This window comes from Sander vitreus, chromosome 16 (assembly GCF_031162955.1).
Source record: "Sander vitreus isolate 19-12246 chromosome 16, sanVit1, whole genome shotgun sequence".
NCBI lineage: Eukaryota > Metazoa > Chordata > Actinopteri > Perciformes > Percidae > Sander > Sander vitreus.
In genome coordinates, this window is record NC_135870.1 from 2,758,221 (window position 1) to 2,782,207 (window position 23,987).

General features: G+C 43.2%; 1 protein-coding gene across 3 annotated transcripts; it reads right to left on the reverse strand.

Annotated features, from left to right (window-relative positions):
* On the reverse strand, window positions 1-23,987 carry arrdc3b (arrestin domain containing 3b). Of its 3 annotated transcripts, XM_078271251.1 has the most exons (8): window positions 23,490-23,987; window positions 15,715-15,796; window positions 14,279-14,426; window positions 10,090-10,192; window positions 7,943-8,199; window positions 4,678-4,831; window positions 3,480-3,634; window positions 1-1,093 (listed from the first exon to the last, which is right to left on the reverse strand). In XM_078271251.1, exons 1-8 carry the CDS (start codon window positions 23,767-23,769, stop codon window positions 1,034-1,036), a joined length of 1,239 nt encoding a protein of 412 aa, XP_078127377.1. In that variant the 5' UTR covers window positions 23,770-23,987; the 3' UTR covers window positions 1-1,033. The 3 variants fall into 3 exon arrangements, with proteins under 3 accessions (XP_078127377.1, XP_078127378.1, XP_078127379.1); XM_078271252.1 differs by lacking the exon at window positions 1-1,093 and having other exon boundaries at window positions 3,484-3,634; window positions 7,943-8,275; XM_078271253.1 differs by lacking the exons at window positions 1-1,093; window positions 10,090-10,192 and having other exon boundaries at window positions 3,484-3,634; window positions 7,943-8,234.

Below are 23,987 nucleotides of genomic sequence, written 5' to 3' on the forward strand. Positions count from 1 at the left end.
AGAGACAGACAGAGAGAGAGACAGAGAGAGAGATCTACCTACCTACCTACCTATCTGCGCCAAATTACTCTTCCCGCATTCAGATCAGCACCAAAGATGCCGGACGTTTGTGCTGCTTCTGGATGTTCGAACGAAAGAAATGAAAAAACTAACGGCCAAAGACAAAGTGGTGATCGGGAGGATCTTCCACGTAGTCCAGGACGACCTGTACGTCGATTTCGGCGGGAAGTTGCACTGCCTTTGCCGGCGGCCAGCGGACGGAGAGAAGTATAGAATATGAAGTATTTACATCTATGTGAGTGTACTACCTGGAGGCCTGTTTTGTGTACAACAACCATAGCAACGCACAGAGCTGACTGTAAACAGGCAAGTGGCCGTAAACCGTCACAAACTGCAGTAAAAACCCTGATGGAGACGCAGATCCTGAATGTGCTGTACACACGTCCAAAGAATGCCTCTAAAACCTGAATAATACCGGAATATCACACTTCAATCGGGAAATGCTACATCCAGAAAAAGGCCTTATTCAGATTATCCAAACAGTATATGCTGTTTACATGACCTGAATCTAATTCGGGAATATTGGTGTGCATGTAAACGTACTCATTGTTTACGTCTGTGGACAGATCTATTGTAGCATTCAGGTCTGCGTCAATCTGCACATTATATAAAACCACGATAGAAAAACAGTAATTAACGGTATGTGCAAAATTCACTGTGAGGCAGGAGGAGGCGTCCTCTGACCGCTGGGAGGGAGCTTTGTTTTCCGCCCTGTCAGAGTCATACAGTGGTGTCAGAGAAAACTAGTTCTGCCTCTTCTTGAGCACAGGATACGGATGATCCAGCACGGCTCGAAATCCACGGTCCATGTGTCAACAATCACCAAATACTGCGTCAGCTGACTGTCCCGGGTCAGGGAGGGTCTAGCCTGATGATTTATCGTGATATATAATCTGGTGAGAAGCTGGCTGTGCGAGCCCGGAGCTAAAAGGTGACGGTGTCTTGTTTGTGCAGAAGCCCGTCTGAGCTCACATCAGCGGGACGGACACGTGTCGGGTCTCCTGACCTCCACGGGGTCGGGGTAAGGATCCACCTGGGGGGGGGGGACACGGAGACAGAGCGCCACGTTCACAGGCTGCTGATAGAGCGCCGAGTAAAAACATTAAGGCCTCCTGCACACTGGCTGCGTGCCGTTTTCTATGTCTTTGCACAACAGAAACGTGTCTGACGCAGCAGAGAGTTGTGGAAATGTACTGACTCAAGCAGTAGTATATACTTCATGTTAAACATAAATATATTCTGATCTGATTACAGCAAAGACAACGTCGGCAAAATGGGCTCCAGAATATTTCGTTCTGTATTGACAGGTGGTGCAATATTAGAAAATCAATAATTATTATTATTTTAAATGACATTTATATCCTCATTTATGTCAAAACCTCGAGCCTTTCAAACATCAACATATCATTTATTAATATGTATTTGTGTTAAAATGACATTAACATATTTTCGTACTCTATTTTGCCTGGAAACGCTTCCAACACTCTTGTGTGTCGCGCCACACACACACACACACACACACACACACACACACACACACACACACACACACATCTCTCTCTCTCTCTCTCCACCCCCCACACACACACACCTCTCTCTCACACACACACACACACACACCCCCCACACACACACCCCTCACCACACACACACACACCTCTCTCTCTCACACCCCCCCACACCCCCCCCTCTCACCCCACACACACACACCTCTCTCACCCCACACACACCTCTCTCACCCCACACACACACACCTCTCTCACCCCACACACACACACCTCTCTCACCCCACACACACCTCTCTCACCACACACACACTCACCTCTCACCCACACACACACACACCTCTCACCCCACACACCCTCACCTCTCACACACCTACACCTCTCACCCCACACACACCTCTCACCCCACACACACACACACCTCTCACCCCACACCTCTCACCCCACACACCTCTCACCACACACCTCTCACCCACACACCTCTCACCCACACACCTCTCACCCACACACCTCTCTCACCACACACACACCTCTCTCACCACACACACACCTCTCTCACCACACACACACCTCTCTCACCACACACACACCTCTCTCACCACACACACACACACACACACACACAAACCTGTTAACATTCAATTAAATTGATAGTATCAACTCATAACAAGCGTTATCTCGAGACACTTTACAGATAGAGTAGGTCTAGACCACACTCTATAATTTACAAAGACCCAACAATTACAGACATGGGATCCGAAATAAAAAAACGGACACGCTCACGCAGCTGACACGCTCACGCCACGCAGCCAGTATGCAGGAGGCCTTAGAGATGTGCCGATATCTATACCAGTACTGCTGGTATCGGTACGTACTGGAGTTCACGCACCGTTCCGATACCACGAAACTCAGCCCTGAAGAAAATTGACTCTAAAGTAGTTTATTTAATGTTCTTTTTCTGATATATATATATATATAAAGTTTTACTGCATTCATTGTGTGTGTGTTTGTTCATGTTTCACAGAGAATTTAACCTGAGTCAGACTGACAACAAAGCTAGAAATCATATCACATCCATACAGGGATAGTAGTATACAGCTGTTATACATCATATCATCTATACAGGGATAGTAGTATACAGCTGTTATACATCATATCATCCATACAGGGATAGTAGTATACAGCTGTTATACATCATATCATCCATACAGAGATACTAGTATACAGCTGTTATACATCATATCATCCATACAGAGATACTAGTATACAGCTGTTATACATCATATCATCTATACAGGGATAGTAGTATACAGCTGTTATACATCATATCATTCATACAGAGATAGTAGTATACAGCTGTTATACATCATATCATCCATACAGGGATAGTAGTATACAGCTGTTATACATCATATCATCCATACAGAGATAGTAGTATACAGCTGTTATACATCATATCATCCATACAGAGATAGTAGTATACAGCTGTTATACATCATATCTATACAGGGATAGTAGTATACAGCTGTTATACATCATATCATCTATACAGGGATAGTAGTATACAGCTGTTATACATCATATCATCCATACAGGGATAGTAGTATACAGCTGTTATACATCATATCATCCATACAGAGATAGTAGTATACAGCTGTTATACATCATATCATCCATACAGATACAGCAGTCTTAGTTTGTCTATAGTCTTTTTTATTTGTGTGTCTCTGTGTGTGTGTGTGTGTGTGTGTGTGTGTGTGTTTAAGTTTGTACGTTTATTTGATTAGGACAATGCACATTAATCAACATTTCTGTAAATGTGCCAGTATTAACCAGTCAGCTAATTTTCAACTGTAGTCCTAGTATTGTGTGTGTGTGTGTGTGTGTGTGTGTGTGTGTGTATATTAACTGTACCTCAGAGTACAGTGGCGGGGGCAGATATTTGAACTCTGTGATGTAAGTTAGCACAGATCCCTCGTCCTCTCCGTCTCCGTCAGAACGATCACAGCTGTGCAGACATTCCCGCCTGTGAGACTCGGATATTGCCAGATCGCTGTAATTCGGGGGTGCTGCAGAAAACAAACGAGTGTTACATTAGAGATGTTCTGAGCATAGACTGTAAAATGAGTGGGATGTGTATTCTCTGTAACGTCCAGCAGGGGGAGACTCCACTGGCTCCAAAAACAAGTGTTTCTATAGAAGTCTATGAGAAAATGAGCCTACTTCTCTCTTGATTCATTACCCAGGTAAACATTTTCATGATGAGTTCATGGTCTCAATCTTCTTCTCACAGGAGAAGCAGGGGATGCTTTAGGACCTGTCAGTCAGGACAGAGGCTTAGCGATGCTAACCATGCTAACACTGGGGACATTAAAACAGACCTCAGCTTGTTTTGGCTGTTGTCCGTGTTTTAATCTTAAACTTCGACCCTCTCACTGTGTGTTTTCACTTTATCAAAGTCAATTGGAACAAGACATTTTTAGGCATTGGTCGCCTAAGAATGTCTCTGCCAACCAAGCTAGCGTTAGCCGCTAACTTGAGAGAAAGTACAGGCAGATTACAGCTCTACATGGCATCCTTGGCGACATCACAGATTGGTTTGTGGACTGTGTTTTGAAGCCTCGAGTTTGGCATTTAGGCCATCGCCATCTTGGTTTTTTGATTCTGGACGATTTCTGTTGAGGGCGGAGTTGGGGAGGATGACGCTAAGCTAAGCTAAACGCTAAAGAGGGAAGGTTGCAGTTGACTTTTTCTGAAGGGAGTCATCCAGCGGAGATTTACCGGCGGGTAAACACAGACCTCTGGGTACTGCAGCTTTTTAAAAGCCCAAACCCGTTCACAGCCCGACACACAGCTCTTTTGCCTTTTGTCAAGAATGAGTCATTTATACATTTTTTAACATCATGTATTCATGCCTAACGGAGGCTAGACTCCGTTTCACCTCCTCAGCATCCATTTTCGCGCCAATCGAGCCCAGCCGAGCCTGTGTAAAATTATAGACATTAAGAACGTCGTGTCCCATCAGGTTCGGGCAATGATTTTCAGCTCTAATGCTACGTCCGTTATTTTTACAGTCTGGTTCGGAGAAGAGATGTGTGTTAACCGTACGTACCCTCGCGTCTCTCCAACAGGCCCAGCCAGCTCAAAGTGCTGCAGTTGCTGCTGATGCTGGAGGTGCGGGTGGCGCAGGCGTGCAGAGGTATGGTCCCGATCACCAGCGGCAGCGAGAGAGACAAGTTCAATCCGCCGGGAACGTCCACGTACACCTGCAGCCAGACAGGAAGCGTTGGTTAAAACAGGAAGAACATTTCTGTCTCAGTGGGAGCCAGTTGAACCGGTTCATAGCAGCCTTTGGGAGGTTTCATAAACACGGGACTATAGTTTATTATATTTATTCAATCTGGCACTCGGAACGAATTAACCATCCTGGTGTTCTCGGGTCGAGACCGACCCCTTTTCAAAACTTTTCTATATCAGAAATTTGGGTTTCTTTCAGCGAAATTGCTCAAAAATAACAAGGATGGTTCAACGCAGCGCTCTTCGCAAGTACAATTACAATTAAAAAACGTCAAAGAATGTTGACTAAAATGACAAAAGTAGAGCTGGGCAATAATAATAACAATAATAATAATAATAATAATAAATTATTATATTATGGGGAAATTACAATTTACACTCTGTTGTTATCTCACACACACACACAGACAGAGACACACACACACACACACACACACACAGACAGAGACACACACACACACACAGACAGAGACACACACACACACACAGACACACACACACAGAGACACACAGACAGAGACACACAGACAGAGACACACAGACAGAGACACACAGACACACAGAGACAGAGACACACACAAATGGAGAGATGTCAGAGTGAGTGGGCTGAGCGGTTTGTGGGAGTTCGGTGCCTTGCTCAAGGGCACGTTGGTAGTGCCCAGAAGGTGAACTGGCACCTCTCCAGCTACCAGTCCACCTCCGTATTTTGGTCCCTACTGGGTACCAACTCCCTACGGACTGAGCTACTATATCTGGGATATTATATCGATATGGTGATATGAGACTAGATGGAGATTGTGGAGATCGTAATATGTCATAAGTGTCTTTTCCTGGTTTTAGAGGCTGCGTTACAGTAAAGTGATGTCATTTTGTGACCGTACCAGACTGTTGTAACTGTTCTATTGTTTGCCTTTACCCACTTAGTCATTATATCCACATTAATGATGATTATTCATCTAACGTCTAAGTGTGAAGATATTTTGTGAAAGCACCAATAGTCAACACTACGATATCGTTACGGTATCGGGATATTTGGTCAAAAATATCGTAATATCTGACTTTCTGCCCAGCCCTAGACAAAAGCGCCAAAAACATTGAAAAAAAGCGACTAAAAGGCACTGATTTATTCTGTTATATCTATACAGCATTATTCCGTTTTGTGTCCTGGGTATCGATACCGTGACTTAGATACCGGCTCCTGAAGAATACTGTTATAAAACAACAGACTTTCCAACATTACGGCATAAATCTTTGTCTTTATGTTCCAGCTCCGACTACGTGAGCGTCTCTGTGTAACGGAGGGTTTTTCCTGCGTGTCTCTATGACGTGTGACGTCAGACAGCCAATCACAGACATTATTAAAGCAGATTTATACTTCTGTGTTGAATCGACGCCGTGGGTATGTAGCCTAGAAATCTAGACGCGCCTTGAGATAGTCACAAGGAATCTAACAATACACGCAATTCATGATTCAATATGATTTACAGGGGTTAAGGCAAGAAACCTAGCTTAGAAATCTAGACCGCCCTAGCGGCAGCAAATGTCATCTGCAGCCAGGGTCAGGCTAGCAACTCTCCGTTGGCTTGCGAGCTGGAAAAACCAAACTGTAGTCAGGCCAATCACATCGTGTATAGAGTCAGTGGGCGGGGCTTAACGTAATGACGGCAGAGTTGCGACGGTGCCGCGTGAGCAGCCGACTTCTTTGTTTTCACGTAGCAGGGAATTCACGCAGAATCGTCGCAACTCTGCCGTCATTACGTTTACCTTTAAAGCGTAACTCTCGCCAAAATGCAACCTAGGGTCTTTTTGTGAATGTACCCGAGTCAAACTTTCGTTTTAAAAGCATATTTAGGACGGAAACGCCACTTTTAAGAGTTACTGTATTCTCGTTTTAGGGTCAAATGGCCTTTTGAATGGGAGAGCTAGCGGCACTTTGATGCTAGCTTCAAAATATCTATGTTTAAACCACTAAGAAGGCTCGACACAACAGGAGACTTTGCTCCAAGTATCACCAGGGGCTCTACACCTTAACCACAGCACTGACAACATTGGTTGGTACCCAGAGTTCACTAAAAAGAAAGGTTTTGAGCAACTCACGTTAGCTGTTGTTCTTCCGGTCGCCAGTCAGAAATAGTCGAGGGAGGAGAGTAAAGATGGAAAGCTCCTAAAGCTTAGTTCCATATACGTGGAACACGTTTGCTGTATTTGGCATATGCCCTCTTTGGGACTTTTCCCTACACCACAATACCTCATTTTGGGGTTTTGCAGGAGCGGACGCACCAACGCTGCAGGCAATTCCAGGTAAGCTTTAAGCTAGGGGCGCTACGATGCTAGCCTCAAAATATCTATGTTTAAACCACTAAGAAGGCTCGACACAACAGGAGACTTTGCTCCAAGTATCACCAGGGGCTCTACACCTTAACCACAGCACTGACAACATTGGTTGGTACCCAGAGTTCACTAAAAAGAAAGGTTTTGAGCAACTCACGTTAGCTGTTGTCTCCGGCTGCTACCACCTCGGCAGTCAAAACGAGTCGATACCAAAACAAGTAGCCACAGATTTAGGATATCTTGGTCACCGGTGTAGTTAAGGTGTAGAGCCCCTGGTGATACTTGGAGCAAAGTCTCATGTTGTGTCGAGCCTTCTTAGTGGTTTAAAAATAGCTATTTTGAGGCTAGCATCGTAGCGCCCCTAGCACTCCCATTCAAAAGGCCATTTGACCCAAAAACAAAAATACGGTGCATCTTAAAAGTGGCGTTTCCGTCCTAAAAATGCTTTTAAACGAAAGTTTGACTCGGGTACGTTCACAAAAAGACCCTAGGTTGCATTTTGGCGAGAGTTACGCTTTAAGTCTCGTCTTAAAACACATTTTTATTCTTTGGCGTATGATTTAGTTTAGGGACATTTGTATAGAAGTGTGTTGTTAGTATGAATGTTCATTGTGTCTATAATTGTCTTCCTTTGTTTTTATAACATAATATTAATAATATAATATATATATAACTTTGTACAGCACTTTCTTCAGCCTAGGTTGGTTTTAAATGTGCTCTATAAATAAATGGACTTGACTTGGACTCACCATGAGGGCGTACTCCACCCTGATGATGGGGCAGTCCAGGATGGAGGGCGACACTGGGGGGATCTTGAGCAGTTTGCCCTCCCAGCTCTGGCTCTTCCCCTGCAGCAGAGCGTCTCCTCTCAGATTGGACACCAGTTGCTGGATCTGCTTGCCCTTGCCCTTGGCGAAGAAGGTCTGCGTCTGGTACAGAGCGGCCTTGGGCACCACGACCCGGGACGAACAGTTCTCCACCTCGGCGAAGATTTGGATCGACTCGCCTTGGAGAGAAGGGAGAAAAGATCAGTCTGGCAGACTGAGAGAGAGAGAGAGAGAGAGAGTTGGAATAAGTGAGATCTTAAGAGTAGAGAAGATGAAAAAGGGTGGAGGAGTTTAACGTATTTTCATGAACGTGTTCACATGATATCGTATGAAAACTTATGCACAACTATTTGTATATCCTGTGAACTTGGCGACAGTCAGTAGTGTAATATATGAATAAAATAGATAGATGTATAATAAATGTCCAAAATGAAGTCTTGTAATATGGTTTTTGTGTAGAGAGACAATGGATAAACATAGTTTGGACGTGATTACGCATCCTTCGTCCTCGGAGGGTTAATGAGCAATACATCCTGTTGCTCAACCATATAAACGGTTTCCCGATTGGATTGTAGCACAAAATCCTACATACTGTATATCAGTGGTGCAAGAAGTACTCAGATCTTTTTACTTTAGTGTAGAAATACTCTGTTACAAGTAGGGTTGGGTACTGAGACCCGGTGCCTTAACGACCGGTATCTACCGGACTGAATAGCAACGTGGATTTCGGTGCCTCATTTCAGTGCCACTGATATGCCTGCGCTGCCCTCTGATGCTCCAAAACAAACGTTAGAGGGAACAGGAGCATCGCTACATTTGACGCTAGTTAACATAATACACTTGGCAGCAGCTAACGTTAGCCTACCGTTAGCTAGCAGCTGGATTAAACACGGTTAAAATGCTGACAGCTAAAGGGTTAAAAGTGTGACTGTATTTCATTGTAGACGATTCCAACAGCGGGACGTACAACAGTCTGACTGCAGCTGCCGTTGTTGGAAAAACACCACAACGTGGTGCGTTCACTTGAAACTGGTAGCCTCGCGGTGCATTCAAAGTTATTGTAAAATACCCATTTCCCTTCTGGTGCTTGTTTTTGTCGTTTACCAGCAATTTACTGGTGAAATAAGTTATGGTTATGTACTTTACAGAACAAAACGGAGCCACGTCACCTTCTAAACCACGTGCATAACCTTCAGGACGTGAAGTAACATCTGATGTTAACCATCATTGTATGGTTTGGATGACGTGGTTTGGGGTTAAAACAGCAGTCCCCTTAAGTAGTAGTTCTTCGAGACATGAACACCTGTTTCCTGGTGAAAGTCTTGTGTTTTCTTCTTAATTTCTTTAGGACGTGAACACCTGTTTCCTGGGTGAAAGTCTTGTGTTTTCTCCTTAACTTCTTCAGGACATGAACACCTGTTTCCTGGGTAAAGTCTTGTGTTTTCTCCTTAACTTCTTCCGGGACATGAACTCTGCTCCCCGGCTTTAAAGTCCTGTGTTTTAGGACCCAAACATCCCCCCCGACCTCCTCCCTACGAGGATCTTCACGCTCTTATACAGCAGCAGTCAACGTGCTGCTGACAGTAATAAATACGTGGATTACATACTAAGTACAGTGCTTTAGTTTCCATAGCTTAACAGTGTTTCCTCTATGTTGATTTGACCGTGGCGGCCCCTCACGCCAACATTTCTGCCCCCCACGGTATCAGAAATAGAGCTGCATTGTTAGAGTGCATGTCGGAGAATAGCACGGACACACGAGGACAACTAGCCAGTTGAGATCGTGTGTGTACGTCCTTGAGAACTGCAAGTCGTATAACTTATGTTGTCAGTTCATTTAAGCCTGGTCCTGCAATTTAAATGAAGTTAACTGGTGATTTTCGTTGTTTGTATTCTTCACCTGCGAGCTAAATTGCACGTGGCTGATGAACACTTGTATATTAGGTGAATTATTTATATATGGGTGCAGACCTGCCCCCACTGCTAAAAAAAGTCCTAAAGGAAACACTGCTTAATGTACGAAAGCTTCATGAGAACAGCCTGAGGAGTCAGGAGGAGGGTTGGCTCACCTGGTGTGTAGCCCTTTCGCTCGATCTTGGCGCTGAGTGAGATCGGGCCTGAAGCGCAGAACCAGCAGCACAGCGTCTTCTCCTTCGAACCAGCCTGAGGCGCCTGAAGCACACAACCATCGGCGTTAACACCTCGACAACATCCCAGCCGCTCCCGCCCTCTCAAGGGAACATTTGGGGGAAATACGCTCATTCGCTTTCTCACCGAGAGTTAGAGGAGAAGATTGATACCAAACATAATCCCTACTGAGAGAAACCTTTTTGTTAAAGCGTAAGATCTATTTTTGTTTAACATGAGCCAGCCCCGGTGAATATGAAGCTACAGCTGGTTAGCTTAGCTTAGCATAAAGACTGGAAACAGGGGGAAAGAGCTAGCCTGGCTCTGTCTAAAGATAACAATATCCGCCAATCAACACCTCTAAAACTCAGATTCTCATCACGTTAAGGCGCTGACACACCGAGCTGATAATCGGCCGTTGGACAGTCTGACTCTGAGGTCGCGGACTTGAGTCTGTTCTTAGTGTTCTGTGCCGTCGTCCGTCCGAGGGGCCGTCGGCCTTCATTTTGGCCGATTTGACATGTATAATCGGCGGGGCGGGCACTGCCGGCAGTCGGACTCAAATGACCCATCTGATTGGTGGAGAGCTAACCAGGAAACGGGGAGCGGGATGAGCGTGACTAGAGTCTCTCAACATCTGACCTTTTAAACTGACCTTTGTTGATGTGAAATGAAGACAGATTCAGCAGCTGCACGGCCTATTTCTCTCTTACAATGTTTTCAGAAACACGTTTCAGTGAACTATTTTAGGACAATATGAGATCGTATTCTGAACGAGACGCCATGACAGTCTGGCTTTGAATCTGGAGAAACCAGACCCACGTGACGCGTTCGTCCAATCAGCTGCTGGTTTCCATTTTTGGGCGACAATACAGATTAGTGCCCCCTGCTGTTATGGAGACGTATTACGTCTCGTCGTTGTTCTGAGGCACTTTTTGGACCAATTTGGGGAGACTGATCAGTCCAACTGGCTTTACTGCTGACGTGTGGCCGTCAGCTGTGTGTGTCTGGGCCTTTAGCTTAACACATAAAAAACAAAGTTGTGTTGTCTTCCTGTCAACCATGCAACGTTTCGTTTTTCTGGGTCTAAAATTAAAACTCGTCTTTTTCAACACTTTGTCTCTTACACGGACGTTTTTTTCGACATTTTCAGCACTTGACGTTTTTGTCACTTTTTTTTCCCCATTGTTTGTCGCTTTTTGTTATTTTTTCCCAACATTTTTGCCACTTTTTTCACCGTTGTTTCATTTATTTTTTTTCAAACGCTATGAAATGGAATTAAACACCCAAATCCAATGAAAGTAGTGAACTGATCATTTATTTTACTTGTGAAACGCGTTGTATGGAACCAGTGTTGCCACAGTTACTTTGAAAAAGTAACTTAGTTACTTCACAGATTACTTGATTTTAAAAGTAACGAAGTTAGATTACTTTATTAGTTACATTCAGCAGCTGCCGACAACACCCCCACAGCCTCAACATCAAAATGACAGCTGGTTTACTGTGAGGCAGCTGGGCATGGCCAATAGTAGGGATCTTGTTTATTACGGCACGAAAGACAGCGAGTCAACCGTGTTTAACGGCAGCATTTCCGCTATAACATACTGCCCCATCTACTCTCCCCCCACTTACTGGTTCAGCACCGAGGTCCAGCTTTGGTTGTTTGGGTGGTGGGGGGCCTCCTGCTCTCCGCTTCGCACCACCTGCTGGGACTTGCTCTGTAAGTTTGACTGCAGTGCTGCGACTCCAAATGTTTAACATTTGACGTAGTGTCTTTGTAGCTAGATAGCACGTTGTCGCCACCAGCACAGAGTGGACAACCAACCTTAATGTTGCCGTCTTTAGCTGACACAAACTCAACATAGTGGCTGCATCTCCAGCTAGAAAACGCGCATCTCTCTCCTCCATTGTTGTTTACGTTTGTGTCGCTGCGTGGTACAAGTGACCTGTCCTCATGCCGCAAACGTGACCTGTCCTCATGCCGCAAACGTGACCTGTCCTCATGCCGCAAGCGTGACCTGTCCTCATGCCGCAAGCGTGACCTGTCCTCATGCCGCAAACGTGACCTGTCGCATACGTTACTTCACTCCCCGAGACGCAAGAAGAAAGCAAAAATATATATTTTTACTAAGGAAATGACAAAAAAAATAGTAGAGGAGTAAGGGCAGGAAGGTTAATGGATGAAACCAGCGAGATATAAAGCGTTTTCCCCCGCAGGGATCCACAGTAAATGTGAGAAACATGACAACAATCTGTATAAAAAGATGTAACGATGCATCGTGAATCGGATAAAATGGGTATAAATGTGTAAAGACTGAGATAAAAAGAACAGCGATGCAGTTCTTAAACGGCCTTGCGTGTGATCTACTTCACTATGTCTTCTTAGTTTATTCATTTGAAGAGATTTGTTTTCTATTTATTTAGTTATTTTGATGTGGGGATTTGTTTTACAAATAAACTATTTCAGTGTCACTTTTTATAAGGAGGACGCATCGGTTGTTTTGCAGTTTACTTCCTCCTTCAAAACAAAGCCGTTGATGGAAGCATGCTCGTTCAGAAAACAGCAACTTACCGTATTTTCCGGACTATAAGTCGCACTTTTTTTTATGCTTTGGCTGGTCCTGCGACTTATATATGAAAAATATATATAATGTAACATGTTTTAAATGTTATTTCATGCTGAAAACATTACCGTCTACAGCCGCGAGAGGCGCTCTAGGCTTGTGACGACTATATGCTGCTCCTAAAGACAACTGAGAAAGAAAAGAAGCTGCAGGAGACTGCAGGTAGTAAAACACGCAGCCGGAAAACGGTAATCGAGCAGCAGAAGGAGAGTTTGGAGTGAGAGAGAAACTTGTGAGGGACTGGAGAAAAGGTTAGTCTCACTGCAATGAAGAAAACAAAGAAAGCTAGTCGCGCTGAAATCCAGATGGCCAGAGCTGGAGGAAGGAGTCCACAGATGGGTGCTTGAACAACGTGCTGCTGGGAGAGGCTCGTCAACAGAGCTGTTACGTTACGTTAACGTAGAGGACACCTACCGTATTCAGCCCCTTGTTCTGGCTGCTGTTGGGTAGTTTAATAACTGTTAATGTGTTACGTTAACGTAGAGGACACCTACCGTATTCAGCCCCTTGTTCTGGGGGCTGTTGGGTAGTTTAATAACTGTTAATGTGTTACGTTAACATAGAGGACACCTACCGTATTCAGCCCCTTGTTCTGGGGGCTGTTGGGTAGTTTAATAACTGTTAATGTGTTACGTTAACGTAGAGGACACCTACCGTATTCAGCCCCTTGTTCTGGGGGCTGTTGGGTAGTTTAATAACTGGCCTTTCCAGATTAAATGTCTGTTCTTGGTCTTGGATTTGGTGAAATAAATTTCTAAATAAATGCGACTTATAGTCCAGTGTGACTTATATATGTTTTTTTTCCTCTTCATGACGCATTTTTTGACTGATGCGACTTATACTCCGGAGCGACGTATAGTCCGGAAAATACGGTAGTTTCATTCAAAATCCATCTAGAGCGGGCATCGTGATTGGTCGCCTGGTACACGCCTGGCTGCATCATATACCTCAATCATCAGGTATCAATCATCTTCATTTTGGCCACAGACACAATGTCAGCGAGCCCTTTGTACTCTGGATTCTTCAGGACAGGTTATACGTTTAAGAATGGGAACATTTCCATTTTATTTTATTTATTTTAAGTAAATAATAAGGCTTAGTGTGTTAATCTCTCAGTAAGTGGTCTTGAAGAGGATTGTCTTTCCTGTCTCGGTATAGACCGTCTCATTTGAACTCGGTCTGGACTTGGACTCGACAAAGGTGGACTTGACTACAGCCCTGAATAAAGGAATATTTTTCAGTAATTTGTCTGCAGCTCATTCTGTTAAAAACATGAGAAAATCAGCCTAAAGTCCTAAAATCATGAGTTGAGTGTATTGTTACATTTCTAATAAAGACCTGATGTTCCTAGCTGCCTTTTCTCTTTATGCTATGCTAAGCAGCTATATATTTACCATATAAGTATTCTCCTTTAACGCTCAGCAGGAAAGCGAATAATCAGGATCCCCCAAAATGTCGACCTGCTCCTTTGAAACAAAAAAAGCCAGCGTGTGTGGCGTGTTCCTACCAGCAGCAGCGGCGTGTTGATGTCGATGTGTTCAAACACAATGAACTCTTTCTTCACTTTGACCGGCAGCAGCCACGGACGGTGCAGTTCAGCCTTCACCCAGTACCGCACGCTGCCATGCTTCCCTTCGAAGGAAGTGGCCAGAGTCCTGACACACGGGAGGAAGTACAAAGAAGTATTAGTATAACTGGCCAGAGTCCTGACACACGGGAGGAAGTACAGAGTAGTATTAGTATAACTGGCCAGAGTCCTGACACACGGGAGGAAGTACAAAGAAGTATTAGTATAACTGGCCAGAGTCCTGACACGCGGGAGGAAGTACAGAGTAGTATTAGTATAACTGGCCAGAGTCCTGACACACGGGAGGAAGTACAGAGTAGTATTAGTATAACTGGCCAGAGTCCTGACACACGGGAGGAAGTACAGAGTAGTATTAGTATAACTGGCCAGAGTCCTGACACACGGGAGGAAGTACAGAGTAGTTTTTGTATAACTGGCCAGAGTCCTGACACACGGGAGGAAGTACAGAGTAGTATTAGTATAACTGGCCAGAGTCCTGACACACGGGAGGAAGTACAGAGTAGTATTAGTATAACTGGCCAGAGTCCTGACACACGGGAGGAAGTACAGAGTAGTATTAGTATAACTGGCCAGAGTCCTGACACACGGGAGGAAGCAGACAGTAGCAAGTTTTGTCTATAAGCTTGAGCGTTAGTTATTTATCATCTGCTCTAGCTTTACCAACGTTTTAGACACAGATGTGATAATAAACGTCCAAAATGATGTGAAAAAGAGACGCAAAACTACCACAGAGAGACACAAACGGACTACAAAGAGACGCCAAATGACCACAGAGACCCAAAAACAACCCCAAAGAAAACACAAATGACCCAAAACAGAAACAACACGACTACAAAGAGACTCAAAAAACCCACAAAGAGACACAAAATGTACGGGGGGGGGACGTCTCTTGAGGAAGGACCTCTAAACTCCCCACCGAATTCACGCACACCTCCGTCTTCCTTAAAGCTCGGGAAAACACTGTTAAAGGAGAAATCCAGCTGAAGAAAAAAGGAGGTAGGTGACAGTACATACTTTGAATTTAAACGGTTTCTTCACAATGTCTGAGTTGAAAACCCATCTTGTTGTCACGTAAGGGTCCTGTTCATGTTGCACAGACATTTTAATTGCATTTTGGGTCTGTTAAAAGGCACAAAGGCACTCTTTAGAACATGCTCCCACAACTGGCATTTTAGCTAAGTGGGAGCTCTGGCCATTAGCTGCAGCAGCTCCAGTTTGCTAGCACCCATCTAGCGATCAAGATTCAGGTAAAACAATTGGCCCGATGTCTCCTTTAAGTAGCAGAAAATGGAAATACCCAAAGAAAGTACCTTGAAAGTGTAATTATACTTGCGTAAATGTACTCAGTTACTCACATTTGAGGCAGGTTGAAGCTGAAAGCGAACTCGTGTAAGCCGGCGTGCAGAACAGTCAGACCTTCCTCTGGACAATCCTCGTCTGAAACACAGAAAACACGTTTCCAAATCCACCTGCGAGTCTGTTAACACACAAAGGATCTCAGCGCATGGCGTGAAGCGCCTGGCGCAGGTGTGTTTAGGGCGTGTACGAATCCACTTTTGCTCGTTTAACGGCGGAAAAAAGGGTCCGTGCGCCGGGCGCATGGTTCAAAAGGGTTGGACTTAGTGTCTTCATTAATCAGAGGTGTGTTTTGGGCGTAACATGCAATAAATAATCAGAGATCATCTCCCGTTCCCTTTAAAAGCCAGGCGCGTTTGGACCTTGGAGCATTGCTGTTATGATGGAGGATTTGCACCGTAACATTTGTATTTGTAATCTTCTGCATGTGTGTGTGCTGCTGTGCGTCCCTGTGTGTGTGTGTGTGTGTGCTGTGTGTCCCTGTGTGTGTGTGTGTGTGTGTGCTGCTGTGCGTCCCTGTGTGTGTAACAAGCATAGTGTGTGTGCGCTGAGCACGAGCCTAGGAGCATTTTACTAATGCTCTGTTAAAATAACAATGAAATGCTGCGTTATTGACTTTAGACCAGGTTTTTGTTGGTCAATGGCGCCATCACTTCCCGCTGCCTCAAGACAGCAATACGCCCTTTCGGTGAGTTCTGAGGCACTTTTTTTTTTTTGGACTAACTCGGGGAGACTGATCAGTCCAACTGCCTTTTCTGCCGAGGGTCAGCCGTCTGGTTGGTGTGTCACGACCTCAACATGAAACAGCCCCGATATCAGAGTTAAATGGAGTCTGGCAGGTTTGGCGATGGCAATTTTAGGGTTTTTTTTCCAAACAGAAGTTCCCCTTTAAATCAGAGTTCTTGAGTAAATGTACTTAGTTACATTCCACCACTGTTGAATACGCAGCCCTTGGTCACTTTAAAAGTTAATGTATCACCTTATATTGCTATGTTTTAGCAAAAAGAGAAACCCAGTCAGTAGAAAAACCTACTTCTTCATTTCTTCTGTTATTGTTTGTGTTTCTGCGTAAACGTCTCCTCTCTCAACCTGCTCAACTTCCTGCCACCTCAGCACCCTATTTCAGCATCTGTGTGTGTGTGTGTGTGTGGGTGTGTGTGTGTGTTTCAAGTCGTCACCGGCCGCCACAGAGCGAGCAGGAGCAGACCGGTATGAACCAGACTGAGCAGCTTCCTTCAGCTGGAAACTCCAGCGCATGTATTACAACTCAGCTCCCCATTGGAGGAGAGCGCACTATGTATTACAGACAGCGATCTGATTGGTGCAGCTGGGACAAGCCCCTGCCCACATTAGTACAGCCATGTGGTGTGTTGCACGAGGAAGAGGAGGAGGAGGAGGGGGGGTGTCCTCCACTAACAGGTAGATCTGAAACTCTCACGCAAACACACAGTTAAATAAATGATGACAGACAAGAAACTTCTTTTAGATCGTTTTATTCTTCAACCAGCAACAGAGCTATACACACAAACACGACATACACAAAGAAAATGAGAAACTGCATCATATTTTCATCGATTTGTTTCACCATCTTTGTGGGGACCCGTCATTGACATAATGCATTCCCTAGCCCCTTACCCTAACTTTAACCATCACCACTAAATGCCTAACCTTAACCCTTAACCTCACCCTAACCAGAACCTCATTCTAACCCTAATCCTAAAACCAGGTCTTAACCCTCAAACTGACCTTTAACCTTGAGGGGTCCAGCATTTTGGCCGCAAAAAGCTGTCAGGACCCCACAAGTATACGGGACTCCCGGTTTTTGGACCCCACAAATATAGTTAAACACACACACACACACACACACACACTCTCTCTCTCTCTTCAGTAGCAAGGCGGCCAGACCTCAAACACACCTCTTCTGGTATTCCTATAGACCTCAACAGTCCCACTGATTTTCTCCATAAGGATTTAGATTATCAGCCATCATTTATTTCTATAGGACAGATGAAGACATGAAAGGGGAGAGAGAAGGGGGGAATGACACGCAGCAAAGGGCCACAGGTCGGAGTCAAACCTGCGGCCGCTGCGTCGAGGAATAAACCTCTATGTGTGTGCGCGCTCTACCAGGTGAGCTACCCGAGTATGCAGTTTTTTTAGCCTCAGAAAACATGAATATTTCCTTGGTTGGTGGGATACAAACCTGTATACCTCTAATATAATATTACTACTCTATAGCCATCCATACTCTTCAGAAACATGATGATCCTCCATGTTCTTCGTCTTCATGATTCAGTCTCTAATGCTTCAGATAATCTCAGTTTATAGCTGAAGTCCGTAGAACAATAACGGACCCGATCACGTTGTTGTTGTTGTCAATCTGACCCACATACTGGTCCCACTGGGAGTAACTGTAACAGATCTCGGCTTTCATTTCAAACTGCCCTCTCATTTGCATCATGTTTTACACGTTTAACAACAGAACTGCTCCGGTGTGGGAGGAAGTGGTTTAAAAAGGTGCGTACGTGTGTTTAAGGCGGAGACACTGCAGCTGAATACGGAAAATATTTAAATAATCTCACACGTGAAACTTCCCCAGTTGTTTACTGACAGTAAGACAATTATTTGTTGCATTTGCAAGACATGTTTACATATGCAAATGAGGCATTAGCTTACTAAGTTGCATATACACTGAACTATATGCATATATATTTTTCATGAGCTGAACTCAAAGATCTAAGACTTTTTCTATGTACACAAAAGGGCTTATTTCTCTCAAATATTGTTCACAAATCATTGTAGAGTGGCCTTTTATTGTGGCCAGCCTAAGTCACACCTGTATATAATCCTGCTGTCCAATCAGCATCTTGATATGCCACACCTGTTATTATCTCGGCAAAGGAGAAGTGCTCACTGACACCGATTCTATGCCCTGTTTACACGTACATGGTTATTTTGACAAACGGAGATATTTCCCTTCGTTTACACGCAAACGGAGAATTGGCCTCTGAAAACCAGTCTTTCTAAAACCTCTGGCCAGAGTGGAGAGTCATTTTGATGCTACCAAGCCATCACCTCCCGTTAGCATCCCGTTAGCATCCCATTGACTCCCATTCATTCTGACGTCACTTTGACAGAGAATACCTTTACATCTGAAGCATTAAAAGTCTCTATTTGTCTGTTGTTTATTTCTAAAGAAACACGACAATGTATAAAAGGCTCCATTACCTTGTTCCTCACGTTATGGCTCCGTAGCAGACGTTTTTATAACAATAGGCTAACGATTGTGTCATAACCACGAGACTTCCTGTCTCATAGTAGAGGAGTTACCGTATAGTACAGGAGAAGCTCTCAGGCAGTTTGGACTTCCATCAGCTGTTTAAGTGTAATGACTAATGTTAACTATCATTTTAGTGATCAATAATGAGCCTGTGTCTATGTTATCTCCTTACATATACCTACGCTCTCCGTCTCTGCTAGATTGGGAATGATTGAGATTTCTCTTGGCACAGCTACCAGAAGACTTCCAACTTTCAGACAGGTTGCTCACGTCACATCTACGTCTTCAAGCTCAGTTGGAGGCTGCTCAGTAACGCTCAGCCATCACCGGGAAAGAGCTTCTAATATCCTTCACTGGTCTCCATCCAGAGACACGGGATCTGTTGGTCCATTCTTATATACCGTCTATGGGTTTAGGCAGCCGAGAGAGAGAAAGAGGAAGTGACTTGTTGCCGTTGTTGCTATTTTCGGGATTCTGATTGGCTAACGTGTGCTTGAGCTTCTCGTTACACCGCCACCTACAGGTTTGGCGTGCTCTTGACGGCATATATACACGGGTACGTGTAAACAAACACTTTTCTGAAAACTGACAGCTGTGCACGATGTTATTTTTGAAAACAGTTTGAAATGTCCGTTTATGAAAATAGCGGCCACGTGTAAACGGAGCATTATACAGATTTGTTAACAATATTTGAGACAAATAGGCCTTTTGTGCACGTAGAAACGTCTTAGATCTTTGAGATCAGCGCATGAAAAATGGGGGCAAAAACAAAAGTGTTGAGTTTATAATTTTGTGTATTTCCACAACGATATGTGAACATTCTGGCAACGCATTTTCGTGAGCGCGTTCGTCCGATATTGCAGGAAAACTTATGCACAACAATTGGTAGGATATCCTACGTGACGACCGGTCACATGACCGTTAAAAATCAGTATCATGCGATGACGACAGTTAAGTTTAGAGACCAAAACGACTACTAAAGATTAAAAAAAAAAGAAATAATGGGTGAAAGAAATAATAATAATAATAACAAATAACACTAATACATAACAATAACAGTAATACTAAATAATAACAATAATAATTAATAATACAAAAAAAACAACAATAATAATAATAATAATAATAATAATGTACGAATGGTTCATGAGAACAGCCTGATATTGGGTAAAGCCCGGTTCAAAGTTCATATTTTATTTTGTTTGTTTTACGGAAGTGGATTTCTCTTTAAATTGCTCCAAAAAAAAAAAAAAAAAATAATCAGAAAATACTGTCAACAGCCATACAAAACAAATCTATTTCCTGCATGTTTTTATGAATGAAATCAGTGATCTAGTGTACGTGATACGCAGTATACCCACTAAGAAAACTCCAGGATTTCCATACACCCACTTAAAAATGCCCAATAGCATGTAACAACATGCTTTCCATTATATTTTTGACAGTTTTAATTGCCATGTGTTTTCTTTCCTTTGCATAGGCTAAATACATGCATTTCAGCTGTGAATTGGTGCATAAAAGTGTATCAGAATGCAGGAAATTAAGTCTTTGACGCTCACAATTTCCCTGGGGGAGGACACCGAGACCCCCGCCCCCCAAAGTCCCATCCTGGCTCATACGTATACAGTACACCCACTAGACTACACCACTGAATGAAAGGTTGTATACGTCAGGCTGTGAATGCTATCTGAGCAAAGCCCTGGCTAGAAGGCTTCAGAATAAAGAGAGGAATGAAAGTGGAAAGTTTGGTGAACGTAAGTAGAGATTTCTGGCTCAGAGTTCGAAAACAAAACCTTGAAAAGATATGGATTGTAAAAAACGCAGACATTTTGAAGACACTACAGGTGAACAATGTCAACATTTAACCAACAGATATCACCGTGAAACTTCCCCCAGCTACGGACATAAAAGACAATTATTTCCTGCATCACAAGTTTTCTGAAATGCTGGTTTAAAATATGCAAATGAGGCATCATGTCATGTTCACTTTTGGAGAAATCTACAGACACAAATGGACATATTGTTGAAAAATAAACATCTAAATGTGTATTTTGGATGTTTTTTCCCCCCACTAGTCTGAAAAAAAAGACATGTTATGGAAGCAAAATAGCCCAAAAAACTCAAAATTAGAAAAAGGCTGTTGTGCCTGTAGGGTCTCCATTAAATATGCAGATGAGGCATCATGTAATGTTCAAATATATAGGCACATATTGACAAATTGTTGAGTTTTTTGGGCTGTTTTGCTTCCATGACATGTCTTTTTTCAGACTAGTGGGGAAAAAAACATCCAAAATACACATTTAGATGTTTATTTTTCAACAATATGTCCATTTAAATGTGTATTCTTCAACAAGTTGTCCATTGTGACTGTAGATTTCTCAAAAATTCACCAAAAAGTGAACATTACATGATGCCTCATCTGCATATGTAATGCAGATACTACAGGCACAACGTCTTTTCTAATTTCGAGTTTTTGGGCTATTTTGTTTCCATAACATGTTTTTTTTTCCATCTAAATGTGTATTTTGGATGTTTTTCCCCCTAGTCTGAAAAAATCTAAATGTGTATTTTGGATGTTTTTTCCCCCCACTAGTCTGAAAAAAAAGACATGTTATGGAAGCAAAATAGCCCAAAAAACTCAAAATTAGAAAAAGGCTGTTGTGCCTGTAGGGTCTCCATTAAATATGCAGATGAGGCATCATGTAATGTTCAAATATATAGGCACATATTGACAAATTGTTGAGTTTTTTGGGCTGTTTTGCTTCCATGACATGTCTTTTTTCAGACTAGTGGGGAAAAAAACATCCAAAATACACATTTAGATGTTTATTTTTCAACAATATGTCCATTTAGATGTGTATTCTTCAACAAGTTGTCTATTTGTGACTGTAGATTTCTCCAAAATTCACCAAAAGTGAACATTACATGATGCCTCATCTGCATATGTAATGCAGATACTACAGGCACAACAGTCTTTTTCTAATTTCGAGTTTTTTGGGCTATTTTGCTTCCATAACATGTCTTTTTTTTCCATCTAAATGTGTATTTTGGATGTTTTTCCCCCCACTAGTCTGAAAAAAAGATGTGTTATGGAAGCAAAACAGCCCAAAAAACTCAAACTAAAACTACTAAAACTACTAGTGTCACCATTAAATATGCAGATAGATAGATGCATCATGTTATGTTCACTTTTGGTGAATTTTGGAGAAATCTACAGACACAATTAGACACACTGTTGAAGAATAAACATCTAAATGTGTATTTTGGATGTTTTTTTTTTTTCACTAGCCTGAAAAAAAAACACACGTTATGGAAGCAAAACAGCCCAAAAAACTCGAAATTAAAACAATGTTGTGCCTGTAGTGTATACATTAAATACGCAGATAGATAGATGCATCATGTTATGTTCACTTTTGGTGAATTTTGGAGAAATCTACAGACACAATGTTGAAAAATAAACATCTAAATGTGTATTTTGGATGTTTTTCCCCCCACTAGTCTGAAAAAAGACATGTTATGGAAGCAAAACAGCCCAAAAAACTCAAACTAAAACATAATGTTGTGCCTGTAGTGTCTCCATTAAGCAGCAGCTGTTGGCCGGTCCTCCCTCCTCCCTCTATGTAGTCTCTGAACAGGTTTGAACCGCTTCTAACAAAGGGAGTTGGCTGAGAGAGAGCTTGCTTTATGTCCTTTAAAACGTTTTTCACCTTTCAGTTTCGTTGAACGTTACGCAAAACTTGACAAAAACAATCGTGTGCTTTCGATTTTGGGATTTCTTTCTCGCTTTTTTTAACGAGTTTCATACAAGAAGTATAACTTTTCTCCCTTTCCCTGCAGCAAACTGAAGATGCAACAAAACAGCATCTTCCCAGGAAGCAATTTAAACCGTTTAAAAGACGTATTACAGCCGTAAATATACGTAAAAACTGACGTTTAGGCTAAAAACAAGGCAACATTTGGGCCGTTAATGAAAGTTTAGTAACCGTTTAACCATCAATTAAACGATTATTGAACGATTACATACGTTAACATACAAAATAATGTATAAAATGATTCAAATATAACCGCTTCTGATAAAACATTACACTCAAAGTCTTTACATTTAGTCTGTTTTATCACAAAAGTTACCAACAGTCGGACTTCATTTAGCGCTAACGGTTATATGTAGTTAGCTAAAAGACGTTAAAAAATAACGTCAACGTCTAACGTTAGCTAGCCGAGACGTTGAAATGACGTCTAGCTGTGGCTTGTTGGGGTTTTTTATTAAACTTTATCACTTAAAAGTTTGATATTGTCTCACGTCAAACGGTTTATTTTTATTTTTAAAGTGTCCATTTGAAGTGAGGAGGAAAGAAGGAGCATCAACGATCTGTTGCATCAGCACCACTGTCACTGAGGGGATGTTTTGGGGCTGTTTGTTTGTTTGTTTCGACTCTCTGTATTAATAAAGTTTTTTTTTATTTAAAGTTGGGTTATAAACTCTGTCTTCCTTACCTCTCTCCTCTCCTATCAAGGTGTCGTAATGGTGCAAGTACTCCACCTCCTCGGTGTAGTTTTGAGTGTAAGCCGTGTTGGCTCCGGCGTTCCTCGACTCTGTCCATCGGACTTTGGCGACTCCTCTCGCGGTTATATCCAGGCTCTTGACCCGCACATCCCCGGTAACCTCCACCACCACTCTCCCGGTAACCAAGTCTCCACCGGAGAACGCCGGTAGGTTGTTCTCGTTCAAGCTGTCAAAGTAGATCGCCAAGACCTTCACTTTGCCCAGAACCATGGCGGAATGACGAGAAAATACTTCAAAATAAGAGTACGTGGAGGAGAAGTTATGAGGCTTAGCTATAGCTGCGGGTGCCCAGCACAGAGCCGGGTCCGCGGCTGCTGTGTCCGTGACGGTTCATCCGGGTGATGGGGCCACTTCTGCTCTCAGCTGCCCTGCCCGCCGGTGTCTGCGTCTCTCTGCTGCAGTCCGCCTCCAGCCGCTCCGCTCTTAAA